Source organism: Bos taurus, chromosome 9 (assembly GCF_002263795.3).
Source record: "Bos taurus isolate L1 Dominette 01449 registration number 42190680 breed Hereford chromosome 9, ARS-UCD2.0, whole genome shotgun sequence".
In the NCBI taxonomy this organism is placed as follows: domain Eukaryota; kingdom Metazoa; phylum Chordata; class Mammalia; order Artiodactyla; family Bovidae; genus Bos; species Bos taurus.
The window spans coordinates 8,657,143-8,679,943 of record NC_037336.1 but is presented as its reverse complement, the minus strand read 5'-3'; the positions used below and the strand labels follow the sequence as shown (position 1 = coordinate 8,679,943).

At 39.0% G+C, this 22,801-nt stretch overlaps 1 protein-coding gene across 1 annotated transcript in view; it reads left to right on the top strand.

Annotated features, from left to right (window-relative positions):
* Positions 1-22,801, top strand: part of LMBRD1 (LMBR1 domain containing 1) — a 132,297-nt gene that overhangs the window by 59,505 nt on the left and 49,991 nt on the right. The window contains 3 exon segments of the mRNA NM_001035092.2: positions 4,504-4,592; positions 8,441-8,514; positions 19,325-19,450. Coding sequence (NP_001030264.1) covers positions 4,504-4,592; positions 8,441-8,514; positions 19,325-19,450 — 289 coding nt within the window.

Below are 22,801 nucleotides of genomic sequence, written 5' to 3'. Positions count from 1 at the left end.
CCGTGTGGTACTCCTTTCTCAGTCCTGAACCAATCAGTTTTTCCATTCAGGGTTCAAACTGATGCTTCTTGACCTGCATACAGATTTCTCAGGAGACAGGTAAGATGGTTTGGTATTCCCATCTGTAAGAGCTATCCACATTTTGTTATGATCCACACAGTTAAAGACTTTAGCGTAGTCAATGAAACAGAGGTAGACGTTGTTCTGGAATTCTCCTGCTTTCTTTATGATCCAGCAAATGTTGGCAATTTTAATCTCTGGTTCCTCTGCCTTTTCTAAACCCAGCTTGGATGTCTGGGAGTTCTTGGTTCATGTAATGCTGAAGCCTGGTATGCAAGATTTTAAGCATGACCTTACTAGCATGGGAGATGAGTACAATTGTCCGATGGTTAGAACATTCTTTGGTACTACCCTTCTTGGGAATTGGGATGAGGATTGACCATTTTCAGTCCTGTGACCACCACTGGGTCTTCCAGATTTGCTGACTTACTGAGTGCAGCACTTTTCAAAAGCAATTTCATCCTTTAGGGTTTTGAATAGTTCTATTGGAATTACATTGCATCCACTAGGTTTATTAACAGCAGAGTTTCCTAAGGCCCGCTTGACTTCATGCTTCCAGAATGTCTGGCTCTGGCTGACTGACCACACCATCATAGTTATCCAGTTCATTAAGATCTTTTTTGTACAGTTCTTCCATGTATTCCTTCCATCTCTTCTTGATCCTTCAGTACAAAAGAAAAAAAAAATTGTAAGATGGCATTTCAAGTGTTTGTGTTGGCAAGTGACAGACCATGAGCTTAGCCACATAGGTGGGCTCCGGATCTTACATACAGTGTTTAAGACATTGAGTTTTATCCTGCTGAGCGATTGAAAGGCAGTGCAGGTGTGGATATACTGGTGTTTGCACCCATGAAAGCAAATATATATGAATTTTTTGCAACACTGAAGGATGCATGGAAAGGGGCATTTGGGAGTTGGTCAGTGAGACACAAACGGTGGGTAGGAAAGTCAGTCAGTTAGCTACCACTGTCGTCGTTCAGGTGGGAGGTGAGAGTCTGAACTGGAGTAGTTACGGAGAGCGGAGAGGAACAAACAGGTAGGCAATGTGGAAGATAAATGTGACTTGGTGATTGAGTGTAGGAGGTAAAAATCTTATTTTCAATTTTGCTAAATTCCTGATTTCAATTTCATATCTACTGAAATTCATTAGCCTTTCCTTTGTCCCTTCCTGAAGAGATAATCTGTATTAAGCTAATTCACTCAGATTGGGTGTTGAAGGTTTTTTCTAAGCAGTTTTTCTGTTGTTAAGAGCAGAAAGGGAATTTATAATCTTACGAGGATTTCAGTTCTTAGCTTGATGTTGTATTGTGTGTCTTTGAAAGTTGAGGTTCTCTGTATTCATTTCTTTACGTTGGGGTATAGTTGATTAACAATGATGTGTTAGTTATAGGTTTGCAGCAAAGTGATTCAATTAGTGTATACACTACTATATTTAAAATAGATAACCAACAAGGACCTACTGTAAAGCACAGCGAACTTGGCTCAACATTCCATAATAACCTAAATGGGAAAAGAGCTTGATTAAAGAATAGCTATAAACATTTTGCTGCATCCATTTTTTTTTTTTTTTTTGTGAGAGAGATAGACTGAGGTTAAGAAAATATCTGTAGCTTTCAACCACACAAATCTTACTACACTTTTGGTTTCTTTAGTATCATCACCATTCAGTAAATGCCTGATAGTCATATGACTATGTCAGTAAGTGCCTCCCCATCAGAGTGAACGTGTCTATGTTTTGGGCTCTTCTTACTGAAGTGGCCTCTGCATCTGTCAGGAGGCGCTTGCACGGCAGGTCTCTGTCTAGGTCTTTGTCTGCGGGGCTGGTATTTGACTGGTGAACATTGCTTGACCCCTTCTGGTTGTTAAAAGGTTGAAATGCTTCCATGTAGGTCATCAGCTACTCCTGAGTTACCCCACCCTTGGCCCAGTCAGAGGGTAAATCCCAGTTCAGCAAGGTCTTCAGAACCAAGGACAGCATATGTTGCCATGTGAATACCTTTGCCATGGGAAGTGAGTGAAAGTCTCTTAGTCATATCGTACTCTTTGCCATCCCACAGACTGTAGCCCTCCAGGCTTCTCTGTCTATGGAATTCTGGAGTGGGTAGCCAAAGCCTTCTCCAGGGGACCTTCCAACCCAGGGATCAAACCTGGGTCTCCTGCATTGCAGGCAGATTCTTTACCTTCTGAGCCACCAGGGAAGCTTGAGAATCATTGTTAAATGTTTTGAATATTATCGCCCATGACATATAGACATATTTAGTTATAACTCTTGGATTCTGCTTATGGATGTTGCTCTTAGTTTATGAGAAGATATTTTACATCTTTTTGGATTACATGGTCCTGGTGGCAAGGCGGCTGATGAACCTGCTTAGGGTTTATGCTTTAGCTGCTCGCTCTAGTTCTACCTAAGATAATAGTGCTGGAATGTTAGTGCTCTGCTGGTTGCCTCAGAGTAAGTGTCTTCCTGAAGTCATTCTGACAATAGTTTGGGCCATTTAAGATTTTTGTTTTTGAGCACTTCAAGTTTCTCTAAATATTTGAATTGTTTAAGAGCCCTGCTGCTAAGTTGCTTCAGTCATGTCCGACTCTGTGCGACCCCAGAGACGGCAGCTCACCAGGCTCCCCTGTCCCTGGGATTTTCCAGGCAAGAACGCTGGAGTGGGTTGCCATTTCCTTCTCCAGTGCATGAAAGTGAAAAGTGAAAGTGAAGTCGCTCAGTTGTGTCCGACTCCTAGCGACCCCATGGACTGCAGCCTACCAGGCTCCTCCGCCCATGGGATTTTCCAGGCAAGAGTACTGGAGTGGGATGCCATTGCCTTCTCCAAGAGCCCTATTCAGCAGCTTTAACATGAAAGTGTCAAGAGCAAGAGTTAATTACTTTCTTCTCCCACTGGACAGAACCTTTGGTTACATCAAACTGATATAGATACTGAATATTCTAAGTAGGAATGCTGTTTTTAGATATTTGTAATACATATTTCTGTCTTAATAGTACTGGACATGATATTTTGTGCAATATAGAATTTTTCCCTGTATTCCAACTAACAAGTTCAAAGTATACTTTTCAAAAATATACATGTACAATTTTTTCCATATATATATATCTGAAAAAACTGCATCCAAATAAAATAAAAGAATGTTACATAGATTTTCTGGTTTGATTTATATTTTTATTCAAGTGCTAATACATAAGTTAATGTCATTATAGAAGTATATTATGCATGAGCTGTTCTTTATTTTTTGATTCCATCTTAATGGTTGTATTTAATTGTTTTTGGTTTTATAACCAGGGAAACAAACAATGAATTTTTTACATGTATTTCTCTTTCCTTGTGGATAATCACTTTTCTCTGTAAAAGTAGTGAGAAATAAGTCTCAAAGATTGAGATGAGTATAGTAAATTGATGTTAGTGCAAATAGAAATTTAGATAACCTCCTGCTGTGTCTGCTGATTCATCTTTTTATAAGGATAAAAAGTATCGGTTTTACCAAGTAAGGGCTTCCCCGATAGTTCAGTTGGTAAGGAATCCACCTGCACTGCAGGAGACCCCAGTTCGATTCCTGGGTCGGGAAGATCCACCGGAGAAGGGATAGGCTACCCACTCCAGTATTCTTGGGCTTCCCTTGTGGCTCAGCTGGTAAAGAATCCGCCTGCAAGCAGCGGTCTAAAAATTTTTTTTAATTAGAGTGATTTCTTTGTTTTACTTGCATACATTATCAGAATGACCATCTTAATATATTGTTGAACTCATTCAGTATTACCCCTTTACAAAAAGATAGATCTTACCACTTTGCTCACAATTAAGATTATGTTGGATAGGAGGTAGTATTAGGAGGTGGGGTTCACAGGCACAGTCTAAAGGGGGTGCTCAGCCTTTCAGTCTCGTTTTGTTTCTGAGCTAGATAATGAAGTGCTTTTCTTTCTTTGTCTCTTTTTTTCAGTTGTAGATTGAAAAATAAATGGAACTACTTCATTATATATACTAGATAGAATCTTGAAATACCCAGAAAAATAAAAATCACCTCTAGTTCTACAATGAGATATTTACTGTTAATTCTAGTGTATTTTCCATTCTTTTCTATGCATTTAAATATACTGAAAGCATGACTTCTATTCTGATTTAACAAGAGATTCTTAACCTTTTTGTGCTGTGGACAAAATAGCTTTAAATGCAAAAAATAAAATACATAGGATTACAAAGGAAACTAGTTATACTGAATATAGAAACTAAATATGAAAACAAATGTGTGATATATTAAACGCATGAATGAGAAACTTCTCACACCCCTCTGTACATGGTGCAGATTGGATTTGCTAATTCTTTGAGGGGGAAAGTTGACCTTGCCTTAAAAAAACTACTAGAAATGGAGTTTCAGGTCATTTCCTTTCATTCAACCTTTTGTCTTTAAAACCATTAAGCAGAGTTACTTTCTCCTTTGTAGTGCTTTCGTTCCATTGAATCTTCCTGATAACAAAAATTCTACAGAGTGGGAAAAGGTGAAGTTCCTGTTTGAAGAACTTGGAAGTAGTCGTAAGTATTCTTTAAAAAAAAGTCCATAGTAATTCATATTTCACGATACTTGTCACTTTCTTTGAAAGGTGTCTGTTTTACACTGCTAAGAATTTACCTTCATAATTCTTTTAACTCATGGTTTAAAGGATGCTAGGTAGATGAGGAATCCATCTAGCTGTTGTACTCTCTTGACTTCTTTATGAAAGTACCATGTTGAAAAGAAAAGGTGATCTTCAAAGTATTTTAGCAGTAAAGGTTTTATAATTTCTGTGTGGTCTTTAATTCACTTAGGATATATAGAGTAATATGTTAAATATGCTAGATACTGGTTTTTATCTTTAAACTGAAAGAACTTTATATTGCTCTTTGATCCTGATTAGGTAATTTTTTGTGGAATATAAATTGGAGAGTTTTTTGTTGTTTTTTAGTGCCCTTTTTGCCATTTGCCACTTGAGGATCTTAGTTTCCCAACTAGGGATCAAACCTGTGTCCCCTGCAATGGAAACACCCAGTCCTAGCTGCTGGACCACCAGAGAATTCCCCAATTACAGAGGTTTTATGTGGATGAAATGATACTTTATTATAAATTTACCTCACCAAAACATTTTGAAGTTCCTTTTCCAAAAGTTTTTCTTGCCTTAATCAGCATAGCCTACATTTTTAGAGGGGGAAAGAAAGCAGGTTTAGGAAGTCAGTTTAAGAAAGTTTTTTATCATTAAAAAATTAGTATTTTAGAAACTGCTATCAAATAAGAATGGGCATTTTGTTATTCAAAATTTCATGTACATTTGAACATAGTAACTATTTTCAAAGAAACCTAGAAAATTTATAAACGTGGAAAATTCTTACTGCTTTTTATATTTATTCTTTTTACGGTACTGCACATTCTTTGATCAGTACTTCTTTCTCTTTACCTAGATACAGTATTAAGTGATGATTAAACTAAGTCTTAAAATCTTTGCTGTACAACTTCTTAATTTTCTTGCTTTCCACTTAAGATTTCGTCTTGTAAATTGTGGTCCATTAACATCTTGCTGATACCAGCAAGAAGACGGTAGCAGGCCTGGCATCTAATGATACTGCATGTCAGGGTTTATGCATCTGAGCCTGTTGCTGAGAAAGAAATTGCTTCTTTTCCTGCAGTTAACTCCTTCAGGTCTCTTGAGTAACTACCCTTTTGCCCTGAACACTTTTCTCTCTAAGTTTTGCTGGTTTTTGAGTGCTAGTATAACTTGAATCCCTGGTGGCTCAGACAGTAAAGAATCTGCCTGCGATGCAGGAGACCCAGGTTCGATCCCTGGTTGGGAAGATCCCCTGGAGAAGGGAATGGCCTTCCCAATATTCTTGCCTAGAGAATTCCATGGACAGAGAAGCCCAGCAGGCTACAGTCAATGGGGTCGCAAAGAGTCGGACCCGAGTGAGTGACCAATACATAACACACACATAACTTGAATCGGCAGTTGTATAGGTAGCATTATTGTTCTACAGGCAGCATTACTGTTGTAATGCTACCTATATAATTACTTGCTGTAATCTCTTTAGTCTTAATTAACATTTAAAAAACCTCAAATCTTAAACACTATATTTTAGAGTACATTTTGTTTATCACTGTTAGTAATATTAATTTTTTTGATTGGCCAGGTATCTTAGCAGAACACTCCTCTTTATCAATTCTAAGATGCATATTTTTACATGTTTTCATATCTCTGATTTTGTGATGCATTTTATAAGTGAAAATACCTTAAAGTTGCTATTAGCCAAATGCCTGGCCTCTCCTAGTTGTATGAATACTTTTTGTTGATACTTCTGCTGCTGCTGCTGCTGCTAAGTCGCTTCAGTCGTGTCCGACTCTGTGCAACACCAGAGACGGCAGCCCACCAGGCTCCTCCGTCCCTGGGATTCTCCAGGCAAGAATACTGGAGTGGGTTGCCATTTCCTTCTCCAATGCATGAAAGTGAAAAGTGAAAGTGAAGTCAGTTAGTCATGCAGTCGTGTCCAACTCTTAGCAACCCCATAGGCGGCAGCCCACCAGGCTCCTCCGTCCCTGGGATTCTCCAGGCAAGAATACTGGAGTGGGTGCCATTTCCTTCTCCAATGCATGAAAGTGAAAAGTGAAAGTGATGTCTCTCAGTCGTGTCCGACTCTTAGCAACCCCATGGACTGCAGCCCACCAGGCTCCTCCATCCATGGGATTTTCCAGGCAAGAGGACTGGAGTGGGGTGCCACTGCCTTCTCCTGTTGATACTTCTAGTAAGATCAAAAAAGTAACGACATCAGTGTCTTTGATTTGGTAAAATGTAGTATTACAGTTTCAAAAACTGAGGCTTAAAAATCTGCCTCGCACAGTTTCTGAGCTTGTCAGTAATATGTTCTCCCTAAGTATTATATTTTAAAACTAAGACATTAGTTTTAATAAGGTAGATCATTCTAATTTTTATTATCATTTGATATTGATAAAATGAATTAATTTAATAATTATATTTGGTTCCACAGGACCTGCATTTAACCTAGGTCAATACTGGTCTAGTAAAACCTGTATTAAAAGTAGAACAATTAGTATTATTCTAATTTGAATATTAGACTAATATTTAATATTAGAATATTTAAGGATATATGCATATTAATATTCTTAATATTTAAGAATATTCAAATTTGCATAGTACTTCATTGCCTTATCTGGCATGTTTATTTGAAAGTGTCACTCTCACAACCCACTCTTTGGTCTTCCGTGAAAGTGAAAGTGAAAGTGTTAGTTTTCAGTTGTCTCTGATTCTGTGTGACTCCATAGACTGTAGCCCACCAGGCTTATCCACCCATGGGATTTTCCAGGCAAGAAGACTGGAGTGGGTTGCCATTTCCTTTTCCAGGTGATCTTCCTGACCCAGGGATTGAACCAGGGTCTCCTACATTGTGGGCAGACTCTTCACAGTCTGAGCCACCAGGGAAGCCTCTTCCTTTAAGAGGTTTCTTAAATATAACTTGGTAGCATAGTATTTCCAGAGAAGGCAATGGCACCCCACTCCAGTACTCTTGCCTGGAAAATCCCATGGATGGAGGAGCCTGGTAGGCTGCAGTCCATGGGGTCGGTAAGAGTTGGACACGACTGAGCGACTTCACTTTCACACTTCACTTTCATGCATTGGAGAAGGCAATGGCACCCCACTCCAGTGTTCTCGCCTGGAGAATCCCGGGGACGGGGGAGCCTGATAGGCTGCAGTCCATGGGGCCGCACAGAGTCGGACACGACTGAAGCGACTTAGCAGCAGCAGCAGCAGCACAGTATTTCTGCTTTTGTATTATCTTTGAAACAATTTTCTATTTATTTGCGTTTTTTTTTTTCTAAGGGAGAATGCTAGCTCCTTTCAAGTTAAAGAGGGAAATAAACTCTTTACGATTTTAGGTATAAGCTGTATTTTTCAAACTTACTTGAAAGTTAAGAACAAAGAAACTAGGAGTTTGAGATTGAGCAGAAGGGGAAGAAAGGGTCAAGGACAGTGACATTCCTATCATGTTATTTCTCAACGTCTGCCATTGAGAAAGGCCAGGGAATTTTTTGGCCAACTTTTGAGCATCTGATATTCTGCTGGTTTCTTTTTAGGCTCAATAATTAGGCAGTGATTTCCTTTAATTTTAAGAGGTGTGAGGGGAAAAAAGTCTTACTCTGAAAGATCTTTAAGAATTCCATTTATGAAGAGCTATTTTAAAACTTTTCCATTTGAAGTTAGCACTTCAAGAATGGGATAATGCATATGGGGTTTATTCCTTTGGAATGTGTGAGAAACCCAATTTTTATATTTATATTGATTTGTTGAATATAAACATTTGAATAGCTATATATTTTTAACATTGTTTTTCTTCCTTTGCAGATGGTTTAGCTGCCTTGTCATTTTCCATTAGTTCTCTGACCTTGGTTGGAATGTTGGCAGCTATAATCTACACAGTAAGTGTAATGGTGATAATTGAGTTAAAATTAAAGAATCACTTTATGAAGCAATTTTTGCCTTATTAATATATTCAGTTTAGCTCTGTTTTCCTCTTTAATATTTAGTACTTTCTTCATTTTTTCTTGAGAAGAGGATACATTTTTAATTACTTACCTGTATTTGTGAAATTTAGTGTTCAGAAATAAATTTTGTAAGTTGTGAACCTTTAAGTGGTTATATACGATGTAATAATAGATTCAGTGATTTATAAGCATAATAGAACTGTGAACCATAGATCAGTATCTGCTATGAATCGAGTAGATTTATCTTATTTGGGGATGGTGCTAGCAGTAAAGAACCCACCTGCCAATGCAGGAGACGTAAGAGATGGGGGTTCAATCCCTGGGTAGGGAAGAACCCCTGGAAGAGGGCATGGCAACCCACTCTGGCACAACCCACATGGCAGTATTTTTTCCTGGAGAAGCCCATGGACAGAGGAGTGTGGCAGGCTGCAGTCCATGGGGTCACAGAGTCGGACTCAACTGAAGTGACTTAGCATGCATGTCACTTGTGTGTGTGCTCACTTGCTCAGTGTGTCCGACTCTTTGCAGCCCTATGGACGGACTGTAGACCACCAGGCTCCTTTGTCCATCGGTTTTTCCTGGAAAGAATACTGGAGTGGGTTGCCGTTTCCTCCTCCGGGGGATCTTCCCAACTTTGGGATCTAACCCACGTCTCCTGCATTGCAGGCAGGTTTCTTTCACTGTTGAGCCACTGGGAAAGCCCATTTGGGGATATAGAGCTTTTAAAGTCAGGTATTTTTCATAACTTGGTATTTCTTTAGTATAAAGAATCTAAACTTATACTGTCAAAAACTTTTTTTTTTCCAGTCTCTCTGGGAATGGTATGACATGAATTATAATAGCCTGACTAACTTGTGTACAGACGGCTTTTTCGGTTTTTTGCTCAAATTATAGAGGAAAATCTGGTAAAAATGCTTCTTGCCTGCCTCCCAAAAGAAAGCTGTTCAGGAAGCTTTAAACTGTATAGAACCTTTTTCAGATTAATGAAGTTGCAAAGATGGAAAATACTGGTTATAAAGAAAATATTTTGGGGCTTGTTCCAGTGTCTTCCTTGAAACATAAATGGGCTATTAGATAGCAGAATCTAGTTTTGTTAGATAATCATTCAAGTGTCATAATGTGTAATAAAAGAAGTCTGAAATACGTGCATTTTAGTATCTTTCAGGTGCTTATTTGAGTACTCAGTTTTCTTATTCATTGCCATTTTTGCTTTTTTCATGTTTACTACACAAGGAAGATATCAGTGGGTAATTAACCTCCTATCTGACACAATATATGTACAGCAGGAGCATTGTCTTTTAGAAAACATTCACAAGTTAATAACATAATAGGGTTAGACTTGGACTCTATTTGCTGATCTGTGACTGATCTGTTACGCTGATCATGGGTTTGCCTTTTACCCTTTGTGGGTCAATGTCTTCGCTATTAGATGAGAATAAAAAATAACCTCTTAAGGATTTTTGAAGGTCTACGTCAAATGATACTTTTTTGTAAAATGCTTTGAAAACTGTAGGGAAATGAGGATGCAGCAGTCAGTGAAAGATGAGTCAAGAGAAATGATCAGAAAAAGAGGAATCCAACAAGCAGGATCTTCGTCAGAAACCAAGAAGGCTCTGCGACTTTCCCTGACTGCTCCAGTTCCATGAGTGCTGGTCAGAGAGGCAGGACTGCTTGTCGGGGATGAAGAACTTTTTGTTTCCGATCAGGAGCCGCAGCCATGGGACCACATTGTCCTGCGCCAGTTTCCTGAGTCCTGACCCTCACAGGGACACATGAAGAGCACCCAGCGGGACTGTCAGAGAGCTGGGGCCTCAGGGTACAGGGCGGCTGAATCTTTCCAATGTCCTGGAGACATGCCTGTCTTTGCTTCAGAGGAAGATACTGTCTTTGTCTCCCAGGCTCTTTGCTGCAAAAACATTCTTGAAAAGATTGTGCAGGAAAAAAAAGGGCAGCGAGTGCCTGGCTTGCAAGATGTACAGAAGTGAGAGACCCATGGAGAATTGTCTTCCGACAGTCAAGAGGCGGATGCTGTGAAGATACAGCACGCAGACGGCAGTGAGGGCCGGAAGTAGCTTCTCTGATCTGAGCAGAGATTGGATTGAGGTGGACGCACAGAGCCGTGCAGGGAGGGCAATGCAGGCTCCTGGGGAGGGCACCGCACTGTGCTCAGACGGGGGTGGGTGGGGGTGGGTGGGGTGCGGTGCGGCCAGCCGAGCAGGTGCAGTCGGGGGGAGGCAGTGAGTGCCCAGAGAGATGGCCAGAGGGCAGCTCTGCGTGCCCTGTGGGCTGTGCCTAGGATTTTGGATTTTATTCCGACTGAGATGAGAAGCCACTGGAAGTTTCTAAATGTTATGAAAAGTAATACATTCTGACTAACATTGTGGAAAATTCTGAAAGAGATGGGAATACCAGACCACCTGACCTGCCTCTTGAGAAACCTATATGCAGGTAAGGAAGCAACACTTAGAACTGGACATGGAACAACAGACTGGTTCCAAATAGGAAAGGAGTACATCAAGGCTGTATATTGTCACCCTGCTTATTTAACTTCTATGCAGAGTACATCATGAGAAACGCTGGGCTGGATAAAGCACAAGCTGGAATCAAGATTGCCAGGAGAAATATCAATAACCTCAGATATGCAGATGACACCACCTTATGGCAGAAAGTGAAGAGGAACAAAAGAACCTCTTTATGAAAGTGAAAGAGGAGAGTGAAAAAGTTGGCCTAAAGCTCAACATTTGGAAAACTAAGATCATGGTATCTGGTCCCATCACTTCATGGGAAATAGATGGGGAAACAGTGGAAACAGTGTCAGACTTTATTTTTGGGGGCTCCAAAATCACTGCAGATGGTGATTGCAGCCATGAAATAAAAGAGGCTTACTCCTTGGAAGGAAAGTTATGACCAACCTAGATAGCATATTCAAAAGCAGAGACATTACTTTGCCAACAAAGATCCATCTACTCGGGTATGGTTTTTCCAGTGGTCATGTATGGATGTGAGAGTTGGACTATGAAGAAAGCTGAGCACCAAAGAATTGATGCTTTTGAACTGTGGTGTTGGAGAAGACTCTTGAGAGTCCCTTGGACTGCAAGGAGATCCAACCATTCCATTCTAAAGAGATCAGTCCTGGATGGTCATTGGAAGGACTGACACTAAAGCTGAAACTCCAATACTTTGGCCACCTCATTCGAAGAGTTGACTCATTGGAAAAGACCTGATGCTGGGAGGGATTGGGGGCAGGAGGAGAAGGAGACAACAGAGAATGAGATGGCTGGATGGTGTCACTGACTCGATGGGCGTGAGTTTGAGTAAACTCCGGGAGTTGGTGATGGACAGGGAGGCCTGGCGTGCTGTGATTCATGGGGTTGCAAAGAGTTAACAGGACTGAGTGCTGAGTGACTGAACTGAACTGAACATTGTAACAGTATTGCTTCCATGGGTCTGAATTAAGCTGTGGAGCTGATGAATGGGAATGGGGAAAATATGGGAAATGATTAGAACTCTTTGAAAGAGAGCTTCCCTACAGGAACAATATTATTGTTAAGGTAAATATTTCAAACTCATATATTTTATATTGAAATGGATACTGAAAATTATGTATGCCATCAAATCAAGTATAATGATCACACTGGCTTGGTTAAGATACCCTTGTGCGTGTGTACTGAGTCATTTCATTCATATCCGACTCCTTGCAACCCTGTGGACTATATAGCGTGCCAGGCTCCTCTGTCCATGGGGTTTTCCAACACTGGAAGTGGGTTACCATTTCCTTCTCCAGGGGATCTTCTTGACCCATAGATTGATTCGTGTCTCCTGCATTGCAGGGCAGTTCTTGACTGCTGAGCCTCTAGGGAAGCCCTTGACTCTGAGTACAAGAAATTAATTATTAAAGGTAAAATCATGTCTGTTCTAGAATCTGTAGTTATTAGTATTGAAACTACAGAAGCTTTTGTAGTTTATATGTCAGTTGAGTGTGAATTTCTTAGGTACACACTGTTGTTTAGTTCAGAAACTAGTTGATTATTTAAATTTTATTGATAATATCCACTGTACCGCATCTAAAGGAATAGCCAAATAATTGGGCACCGAATTTTAGAAGTATGTCAAATGACACGTTATCTTACATAGTGTTTTCAACTTAAATTGAAAGAGAATCCGCTACTTTTTAAATTAAAAAAAAATAAAAAACCGAACTTCTAGGCACAATTACTTACGCAGACGTTTTAATTTTTTGGTGCCACCAAGTGGGGAAATGTTGAATAATGCTGTTTTCATATAAAATGAATCAAATGGACCACTGAAATGGCTATAAGTACAGAGACTACTGAACTTATTATGTACATGCATGCTAAGTCCTTTAAGTTGTGTCTGACTCTTTGTGACCCTATAATATGTAGCCCACCATAGGCTCCTGTGTCCATGGGATTCTTCAGGAAAGAATACTGGAGTGAGTTGCCATGCCCCCCACCCCCAGGGGATCTTCCTGACCCAGGGATCGAACCTGCCTCTCTTCCATCTCCTGCATTGGTAGGCAGGCTCTTTACCACTGTGCCACCTAGACTGTGTGTGTGTTAGTCACTCAGTCGTGTCCGACTCTTTGTGACCCCACAGACTGTAGCCTGCGAGGCTTCTCTGTCCATGGAATTCTCCAGGCAAGAACACTGGAGTGGACTGCCATTCCCTCCTCCAGAGAAACTTCCCAACCCAGGGATTGAACCCTGGTCTCCTGCCTCACAGACGGACTCTTTACCATTTGAGCTACAGGGAAATCTTGTGCTACCTAGAAAGCGCTTTTAATTATGTACACTTACCAGTAAAAAAAAAAAATGAACATGTCTTCCAGGAGTTTATGAATTATGTATATACATATGTGTGTGTATGTGTGTATATATATATATATTTATGCTAAATGTGCTATGCTTAGTTGCTCAGTCGTGTCCGACTCTTTTGCGACCCTGTGGACTGTCATCTACCAGGCTCCTCTGTCCATGGGATTCTCTAGGCAAGAATACTGGAGTGAGTTGCCATTTCCTCCTCCAGGGGATCTTCCTGATTCAGGGATCGAACTTGTGTCTCTTGTGTCTCATGCGTTGGCAGGTGGGTTCTTTACCACTAGCGCCACCTGTATAAATTTACTATAAATGAAACTAATGGATTAAAGAAAATTGTGTTGTTTAGTCGCTAAGTCATGTCTGACTATTTTTCTGATACCATGGACTATTAGCCCTCCAGGCTCCTCTGTCCATGTGATTTTCCAGGCCAGAATACTGGAGAAAATTAGAGTGATAAATTAAGGATTTTAACATAGAACTAAAGCGGTGGTTCTGAATAACCGTTGAAGACAGAACTCTGCTTTACATGCTCAGTCATTCAGCCTTGCCTGTGGCAGCGTGCTTGCCTGAGTCTCTGACCTGATTGTAAGATGCGCCTCTCCTTGTGTGCCTCCCTGATGGCTCAGTTGGTACCACTGTAAGGGAAGGGTCCCTGCCATGCTGTCTTATCATTTATAATCTTTGTTTTATATCAGTGACAAGTGTTTTGGCCTTACATGCTTAAAAAATCAGATCAATCTTCATGCAAAATAAGGCAAATATACGTGAAATAAGTTGTAAAGGTATTCCTAAAACTTCACATTTGGAACATCTCTTCTCAGTCACTTTTTTGGATTGACTGTTCATGTCCATGTTTCACTATAGAGTGTCTTTTATGCTGTCAAAAGAATTGATGAGACAGCTTTTCTTGAGTGCTCAACTTGTCTCTTGGAATGTCTTTGAAGCTGCCGACACACCCACTGTGTAAATTTAAGCTGTTTTTGTTTTTGTTGTGTTATTGTTTCTTCCCTTGTAACCTGAGTAGCAAAATACAAAAATGTCTTCTGCTTTGGGTACCTTTTTTTCTTAAGCTTATAAAGCCTCTGACTATTGCATTGCTAGGAAATGTGGAATCATAATTGTTCCAGTAAAGTTTTGCTTCACTGCTTGCTCTTTTGCTCTGTGTTTCCTTACACATTAACTTTTTCCTTTAATGTTAAATCAGAGTACTATCTTATAAGACGTTGTAAGTGGCAGTTTAACTCACTAGTTGTACCACAAATGCATGTAACTCTACCAGAGAAGTAAGTGTAATCTAACCAGCTATGACTAAATTTGTGAATATCTGGGTGATGACCGCTGTGCCATGACTTCTGCCTTGCCTGTGTTCATAAGATGCATTCAAATTTTGCTGGTGTTAAATATGAGAAAAAAAATACATAGCTTCCGTGGTGGCTCAGTTGGTAAAGAATCTGCCTGTAATGCAAGAGACCACCGCCAGTGCAGGAGCCCCTGTTTTGGTCCCTGGGTTGGAAATGTCCCCTGGAGAAGGCCAGGGCAACCCACTCCAGTATGCTTACCTGGGATGTCCCATGGAGAGGAGCCTGGTGCACTACAGTCCATGGGGTCGCAGGAGTTGGACACGACTTAGCAACTGAACTACCAACTACATATACACACACACACATACATACATACATGTATTTTAGAATCAGTGAACACTTAGACTGGAAATATTTACTGAATAAATGTTGAGTTGTTTCACTAGTTTCGGCATCCGTGTCCTTGAATAATAGGTTTTATAAGTATATTCAGGACATGTGTTCAGTTTATAGGCAGTGCTTAGCATTGTCTACAAAAGGTAGAGAGAGATGGCAGGGAAAATGTGTTTTCATGGGGCAAGAGCATATTAGAAATGTTTTAGTTTGTATATGTTCTTTCAAAACATTTGAGTTTTAAAATGCAGATGGTGGTTTATTTTTGGAAATTGAAACAAATGATATTAGAGGCAAGTATGGCTGACCTGGACGCATTTTAAGTGATAGAATCTCTTTAGCCTTGTTGATTTTCTGGCATTTCACTAGAGGGCAGTAGTAAGCAATGAAAGTTTTGTGCTTCTGAAAAATGATAGTCTTCATACAAGTTTTTCAAAGAAATCTGAGGTTAAAATCAAAAGATTATTGTTTAAGGATCTTAAAGTTGTAATGAATAAATACTTTGTATAATGTGTTATGTCATTTATCATAATCTAAATATTATAGTTAAATTTCCTGTTAGTCACTGAAACTTAAGCATGTAATCCAGAAACAAGCTAGGTAACCAAAATAGTAATTGCTCTCTTTTACTTGTTCTCTTCAGACAGTAATTCCCAAAAAGATGTTGTATTCTGGCCTCATGTTACCACAGGGTGTTGTGAAGGACATACATTTTTTCCCCCAAATTTTTGCATTACTCCAATGCATGAAAGTGGAAAGTGAAAGTGAAGTCACTCAGTCGTGTCTGACTCTTAGCGACCCCATGGACTGCAGCCCACCAGGCTCCTCCATCCGTGGGATTTTCCAGGCAAGAGTACTGGAGTGGGTTGCCATTGCCTTCTCCCATGTAAGCTATAGTAGTTCAATAACTCTTCTAAAAAATGTGTAAGTTCCATGTAAGGAAGAGAGTTCATGTGAATAAAGAACTCTTTAAAACATTTTTTTGGTTAAGTATTATTTTCTTAGAGAAGTTATTTTATGTTCACTCTTGGAATAAAGGTAGGAAAAAGAAAAACAGACCTAGTCCTTACATATCAAACAGTTTACTGCAGTTGTTACTCACTTGGCTGAGAAATCCGTCTTGTCACGAACTTGCTGCATGATTCTGATAAATTACAAGTTTGGCAGACTTAGTGATAAAACAGATGTGCAGAGCAATAATGTTCATGTCCAGTGTTCTGCACTATAATTGAATTACAAGCAAGGCACATTTACAAATCAAGGAACGTTTCTCAGATGTGGTGTGATTAAGCTGAGACCTGAAGGGCATTGGACTTGGCTAGTGAAGTGAGGTGAGCAGGGAGGCGTTTTGCTAAGGCACTGCAGATTCTGCATGTGGCCCCAGGGCAGAGCTGAAGGCCGAAGCTGCAGCGAGGAGGAGCTGTGAGCAAGAGGCATGAGGATGGGGTGGGAGGGCTGGGTCATGAAGAGCTTTTGCAGGCCAGGATTAGACGCTGATCATCCTCGCACTGGAAAGAAGTGCACACTGCTTTGTCAAACAGTCACTCGTGAAATTCTGATACATATAAAAATAGGTGAACGGAGTAGCATCACTCTGGCTGGAGTGGCAGCCTACCCCTCGTCTCCCTGCCCTCTGACCTGCTCTGTTGATTCTGATAGCCCCAACCCAGAATCCCAGGGACTCCCACCGGTGCAAATACCCTTATGGGTCCTGGAGAGTCTCAGTGGATGTTAGCTAGGGGAATGCCATGATCTAACTTGAGTGTGAGAGATTGCTTCAGAAACAGTCTGGAAGATGGATTTATAGTGAGGGAGACCCAGCAAACTGGTTAGGAAAATTTAGATTACTTTGTGTTTGACAGTAAACTCTAAGTAGGTGTCACATTTTAATACTGAGTAGGGTACAGATTCCTTGAGTTCTGAGGTTAGTATATTTAGAGATCCAGATCCATCAAACAGAATAGCAAGCATTGGGATAAAATAAGCTTCGTTTGAAACTGATTGGGCAAGACAGAAATATACCTGGGCATAAACTGGGTTTTTTTTGCCTTGGCAGTTGGTTATAAATAGCAATATGGACTTGTGATAAAATGGTATGTGAGACTGGAGAATGACTGAATGGTTATCATGTAATACTCATCGAAGTCTTAAAGTATTTACTTTTTTCAATAATGTTTAAAAAATGTGGAGCTACTAGAAGAACAGGAATAGGACAGTCCTGTAGGGGAATGGTAACAATCTCTGTGGACTACACTCAAGGAGATCACACCAGTCAATCCTAAAGGAAATCAATTCTGAATGTTCAGTGGAAGGACTGATGCTGAAGCTCCAGTACTTTGGCCACCTGATGACTCATTGGTAAAGACCCTGGTGCTGGGAAAGATTTGAAGGCAGGAGGAGACGGGAATGACAGAGGATGAGACGGTTGGATGGCATCTCTGACTCAATGGACATGAGTTTGAGCAAGCTCTGGGAGACGGTGAAGGACAGGGAGGCCTGGCATGCTGCAGTCCGTGGGGTTGCAGAAAATCGGACATGACTGGGTGACGATACAACAACAACAGCAGTCTCTGGGCACCTTGTTTTCCATAGACTTTTTTCTTTACACTTTCAGTGTTTTGAGGATATAAAATTTACTGTTAAAAATAATTTAAACCTTATTATGTATTTCCTTTTTATATTTTACCAAGGTCATTAGGAGTATAAACTTGACAAGAATTTAATTAGAAGAAAATTATTCTACTCTGTCCAAATTATGTATTTTTTCAAATACAAACAGAACCTTTCCCCAACCTCTCCTTTTTGTTTTTCTTGTTTTTGGCTGATTTGGAAATCGTGAGAACATTAACTTATATTTTAACAATATTTAAAATGCAAGGTTTTAAGTATTTCTCCTTTAGAAAATGCAAGGATTTGCGTATTGGGTAATAATTTCAGCTAGTTACTTATCTAAATACAATAAGCTATAGAGTTACTCTTACTTGATAGAACTGGTGATTTCTGAATTCCTTTTAGTCATATTCTTTGTTTGCATTCTCTCTTAATTAAAAAAGAACCCTGAAATGTCAGAATTTATGATTTCATATATGAATTGTGATTTAATCAATATTTAATCAATGTCTAAAGGAGACCCAGTGAGAATATCAAAATGATTCAGAATGACACTAAACATATTTGAGATCATCCTGGGAGTTGAAAACCAGGTAGTAGAGCATAAGAGAAAATCTGCAGGATCACTCAGAACATTTTAGAGTTTGGGGTTAAGCCTAAGAAGTAGAGCATTGATCACTTCTGTCCACATTCATTATTTAAATTCAGTCTCATGACCCTGCCTAACATGACCCTGCTGGCTAAAGTAGTTTGGTAGTATCTCAGGTAGAAAATGTAAAAGATTTAAATGCGTAATTTTATATCGACTTTAGAGCCTGTTGCTGCAATGAGTGAATGATCATCATCGCAGCAAAGAGATAATGGTTGTCAGTTTTTCTTCTAAGGATTTAAGGTCAATAATGATTTTGAATAATGGTCACATGGCATTTGCTATTAAGTGTTTCTAATAGTTACAATAAAACTTCATATTTGGGACTGGCTAGTAGAGAATTGGATAGTATAAAATAATGTTTATTCTTAATGCTGATTAAAATTTTGAAATTTCTTATAGGAATTAAAATACTTAGCAAAAAGATTGTAAGTATTTAGAACTTACAAATAAACTACATACAGATCATTTGTATGCTAATCAAATAAAATGTATGTTAAAATATATTTTACTAAGAGTTTACTACATGTACTTGGATAAAATTGTTTTTTTCCACAGAAAATAATTTTGTAAATTGTTTTTACTGATTTAGACTTATCTTAACCCCTGATTAGCTTGCAGTCATGATTTATTACTTTGACAAAGTATTATATTTACATTAATTTGGTAACTTGTCCTTTGAGAAGTAGATATTATCTATTCTAGGAGTAGTTAGTAATACAGTATAATGTACATAGTATAACTCTGTGTAACTAAATATGTAATAAACAGGAGAATCATGAGACCGCATAGTCACGGTTCACTCCCATTTACTCTGTTCTTCAGTGACTGTGCCCCTCACAACTGCTTACTCTTTGTTATTACTTCAAAGGACATTTATTGTACCTGAAAATTGTGTATTAATATATTTAAAATAGTATTGCTAACACTAGTCTTGCTTTTGTTTCTTTCAGGCCTATGGCATGTCGGCGTTACCTTTAAATCTGATTAAAGGCACGCGAAATGCTGCTTATGAGCGTCTGGAAAACACTGAAGACATTGAAGAAGTAGAGCAGCACATCCAAACAATTAAATCAAAGGTGAGTTGGTATTTTATTGCCGTTGAGGGTCATAAAAGTACTTTGTCTTTGAGCTGCTTTCTGTTGTGACTTAGACATTGGTGAGCCTATATTTTGATACTGTTTGAATTTTTGTGCAGCATGTCTTTAAAAAACTACTGTCTATAAAATGTAGGACGCTGACAGTTTGAGAATTTTTATCTGTGTGTAACAACTGAAACACAGAAGTTCTACTTACATATGGCCATTACTTTGCTAGTTCCCAGGTGTGCTGATGCCATATGCAATATCGGAGTGCACTGTATCACTTACATTCAGGTTTTATGTACTAGTTTTTCTTCCTCTATCACCTTCAACTAATATGTAAATCTTATTTATAGAACATAGGAAAAAATGGAAAGTTTTCTAAATAATTGTATTAAACTATGATAATCCTGATACAGAAACCAGATGGTAATATGACACACAAAAAAAGAAAACTGTTTATATGACTGGTCTCTCTTATGAAAGTAGAGGCAAATAATTCAATATAAGTAAAAATATTAGCAATTCAAAAATGATGCTGTAGTAAGGAAATATTTCATAATTGTCAGACTAGGTTTATCCCAGGAATGCAAAGATGATATGTTAGAAAATAAAAGTAGTTTAATATATTGAGAATAAGTGAGAAATATAAACATCTTAATAGATGCCAATGAATCCTTATTTAGAGTCAATTTGTAGTTACTACGTTTAGAGAAGAGTCTTACCAAATTGGAAGAGAAGAAACTATTTGGCAACGGAAGCCTCTGTGAGCTTGGTGCCTAATGAGGAAAGGAATATTTTTGTTAAAGGCACATATAGGCAGTAGTGTCTGTCCTCTTCCTGGAGGTCTTGGTCAGATAAGAAATGTGGGAGGAAGAGGGAAGAAAAGGGAAGTAACTTGGGTTATTTGAAGATCTTATCTACCAAAAAAATCTAAAAGAATGAACTGACAAACTAATAGAACTAATAAAAGTTCATCAAGGTGCCCGTTCATGTGTACAAATCATTAACCAGGTGGAGGATGTAATAGAAAATGATCTCATTCACAGTAACTGTGAACTATAAAATAATAAGAAATGTCAGAATCTTCTTAGTGAAAATTATAAAATTTATTGAAATAATGTAATAGAAGACTGAAATAAATGAAGAACTTCATCAGTTCCTAATTGGGAAGATTCAATAATGTAGAGATGAGAGTTTCTTATAAGTTTAGGTGGAAATTCAGTATCATGTATAAAAGATAAAAAAATGAAATTTTCATAAACCTCCTGTTACTGCTAAGTCACTTCAATCATGTCCGACTCTGTGTGACCCCATAGACGGCAGCCCACCAGGCTCCCCCCGTCCCTGGGATTCTCCAGGCAAGAACACTGGAGTGGGTTGCCATTTCCTTCTCCAATGCACGAAAGTGAAAAGTGAAAGTGAAGTCGCTCAGTCATGTCTGACTCTTAGCGACCTCATGGACTTCAGCCTACCGGCTCCTCCATCCATGGGATTTTCCAGGCAAGAGTACTGGAGTGGGGTGCCATTGCTTTCTCTGTCACAAACCTCCTACTATGTAATAAAACAGATTCAGAATTTAAATCGAATTCATTTAGAAAATATTAGGAGAAAATAAAAGTAAAATTGTAATTTGTTGTGCAGAGGAATTTTCTAAACAAGACTGAGAACTCAAGTGCAAATTAAGAAATTGTTGAATTTAAAATTTTTATGTTTTTAAATTTATGTACCCAAAAAAGTGGCACCAAAAGGAATTTTAAGAACTAACAGTATTTTGAGAGGAAATAATCTGCAATATAGGTGATATATACTGAGCATCTGTAAGTCAAGAAGAAGAAGGGACAAGCAATACATAGAAATAATGTATAAAAGACCTAAATCAATAGACAGTATACTGAAGGAGAAATTAACCTGCTCAGTGAAAATATGAAATGATCTTTCAGCTCATTAGTAATGAAGTTCACTAAGATCCCCCTTTGCATGGGTTGTGAGGAGTTTTCCAGAACATGGAACTTCCAGTGCTAAAATGAAAGTCCAGGATGGCTGGAAATTAAAGTAACTCAGTATTTTTTTTTTAATCCTTTGAAAATCTTAAAAAGTTTCCCTTTGTCATGTGAGAATATGGGGATAGGCATACTGTTTGTGGGAATATAAAATACACAGATTTCTAAAGAAAATTGAATGTTGTCACATGTGCCCAAACACATAACATGTACCTTTTAATAATTAAAGTTTCACATAACAGTTTGCACCAGTTTGTGGATCACAGCATTGTTGTAGTGAAGGGACTTGCATGTGTAGGGCCACCCAAGATGGACATGTCACAGTGTAGAGTTCTGACAAAGTGTGGTCCACTGAAGGAAGAAGTGGCAAACCATTCCTGTATTCTTGCCTGGAGAATCCCATGGACAGTATACAAAGGTGGAAAGATCCTGGAAGATGAGCCCCTCAGATTGGAAGATGTCCAGTATGTTATTGGGGAAGAGTGGAGAGCAACTATGAATAGCTCCAGAAAGAATGAAGTGGATGGGCCAAAGCGGAAATGATGCTTAGTTGTGGATGTGTCTGGTGTTGAAAGTAAAGTCTGATGCTATAAAGAACAATATTGCATAGAAACCTGGAATGTTAGGTCCGTGAATCAAGGTAAATTGGATGTGGTGAAGCAAAAGATGGCAAGATTGAACATGGACATCTTAGGAATCAGCGAACTAAAATGGACTAGAATGGGTGAATTTAATTCAGATGACCATTGTATCTACTACTGTGGGCAAGAATCCCTTAGAAGAAATGGAGTAGCCTTCATAGTCAACAAAACAGTCCAAAATGCAGTACTTGGGTGAAATCTCAGAAGCAACAGAATGATCTCAGTTCTTTTCCAAGGCAAACCATTCGATACCACAGTTATCCAAGTCAATGCCCCACCCCCTTGAAGCTAAAGAAGCTGAAGTTGACTGATTTTTATGAAGACCTACAACACCTTCTAGAACTAACACCTAAGGAAGATATAATTTTCATCTTTGGGAACTGGAATGCAAAAGTAGAAAATTAAGAGATACCTGGAATAACAGGCAAATCTGGCCTTGGAGTACAAAATGAAGCAGGGCAAAGGCCAACAGAGTTTTGTCAAGAGAACATGCCAGTCATAGCAAACATGGTTTTCCAACAACTGAAGAGATGACTCTACACATGAACCTCACCAGAAGGTCAACACTGAAATTAGACTGATTATATTCTTTGAAGCCAAAGATGGCTAGAAGCTCTATACAGTCAGCAGAAACAAGACATGGAGCTAACTGTGGCTCAGATCATGAGCTCCTTATGCAAAATTCAGGCTTAAGTTGAAGAAAT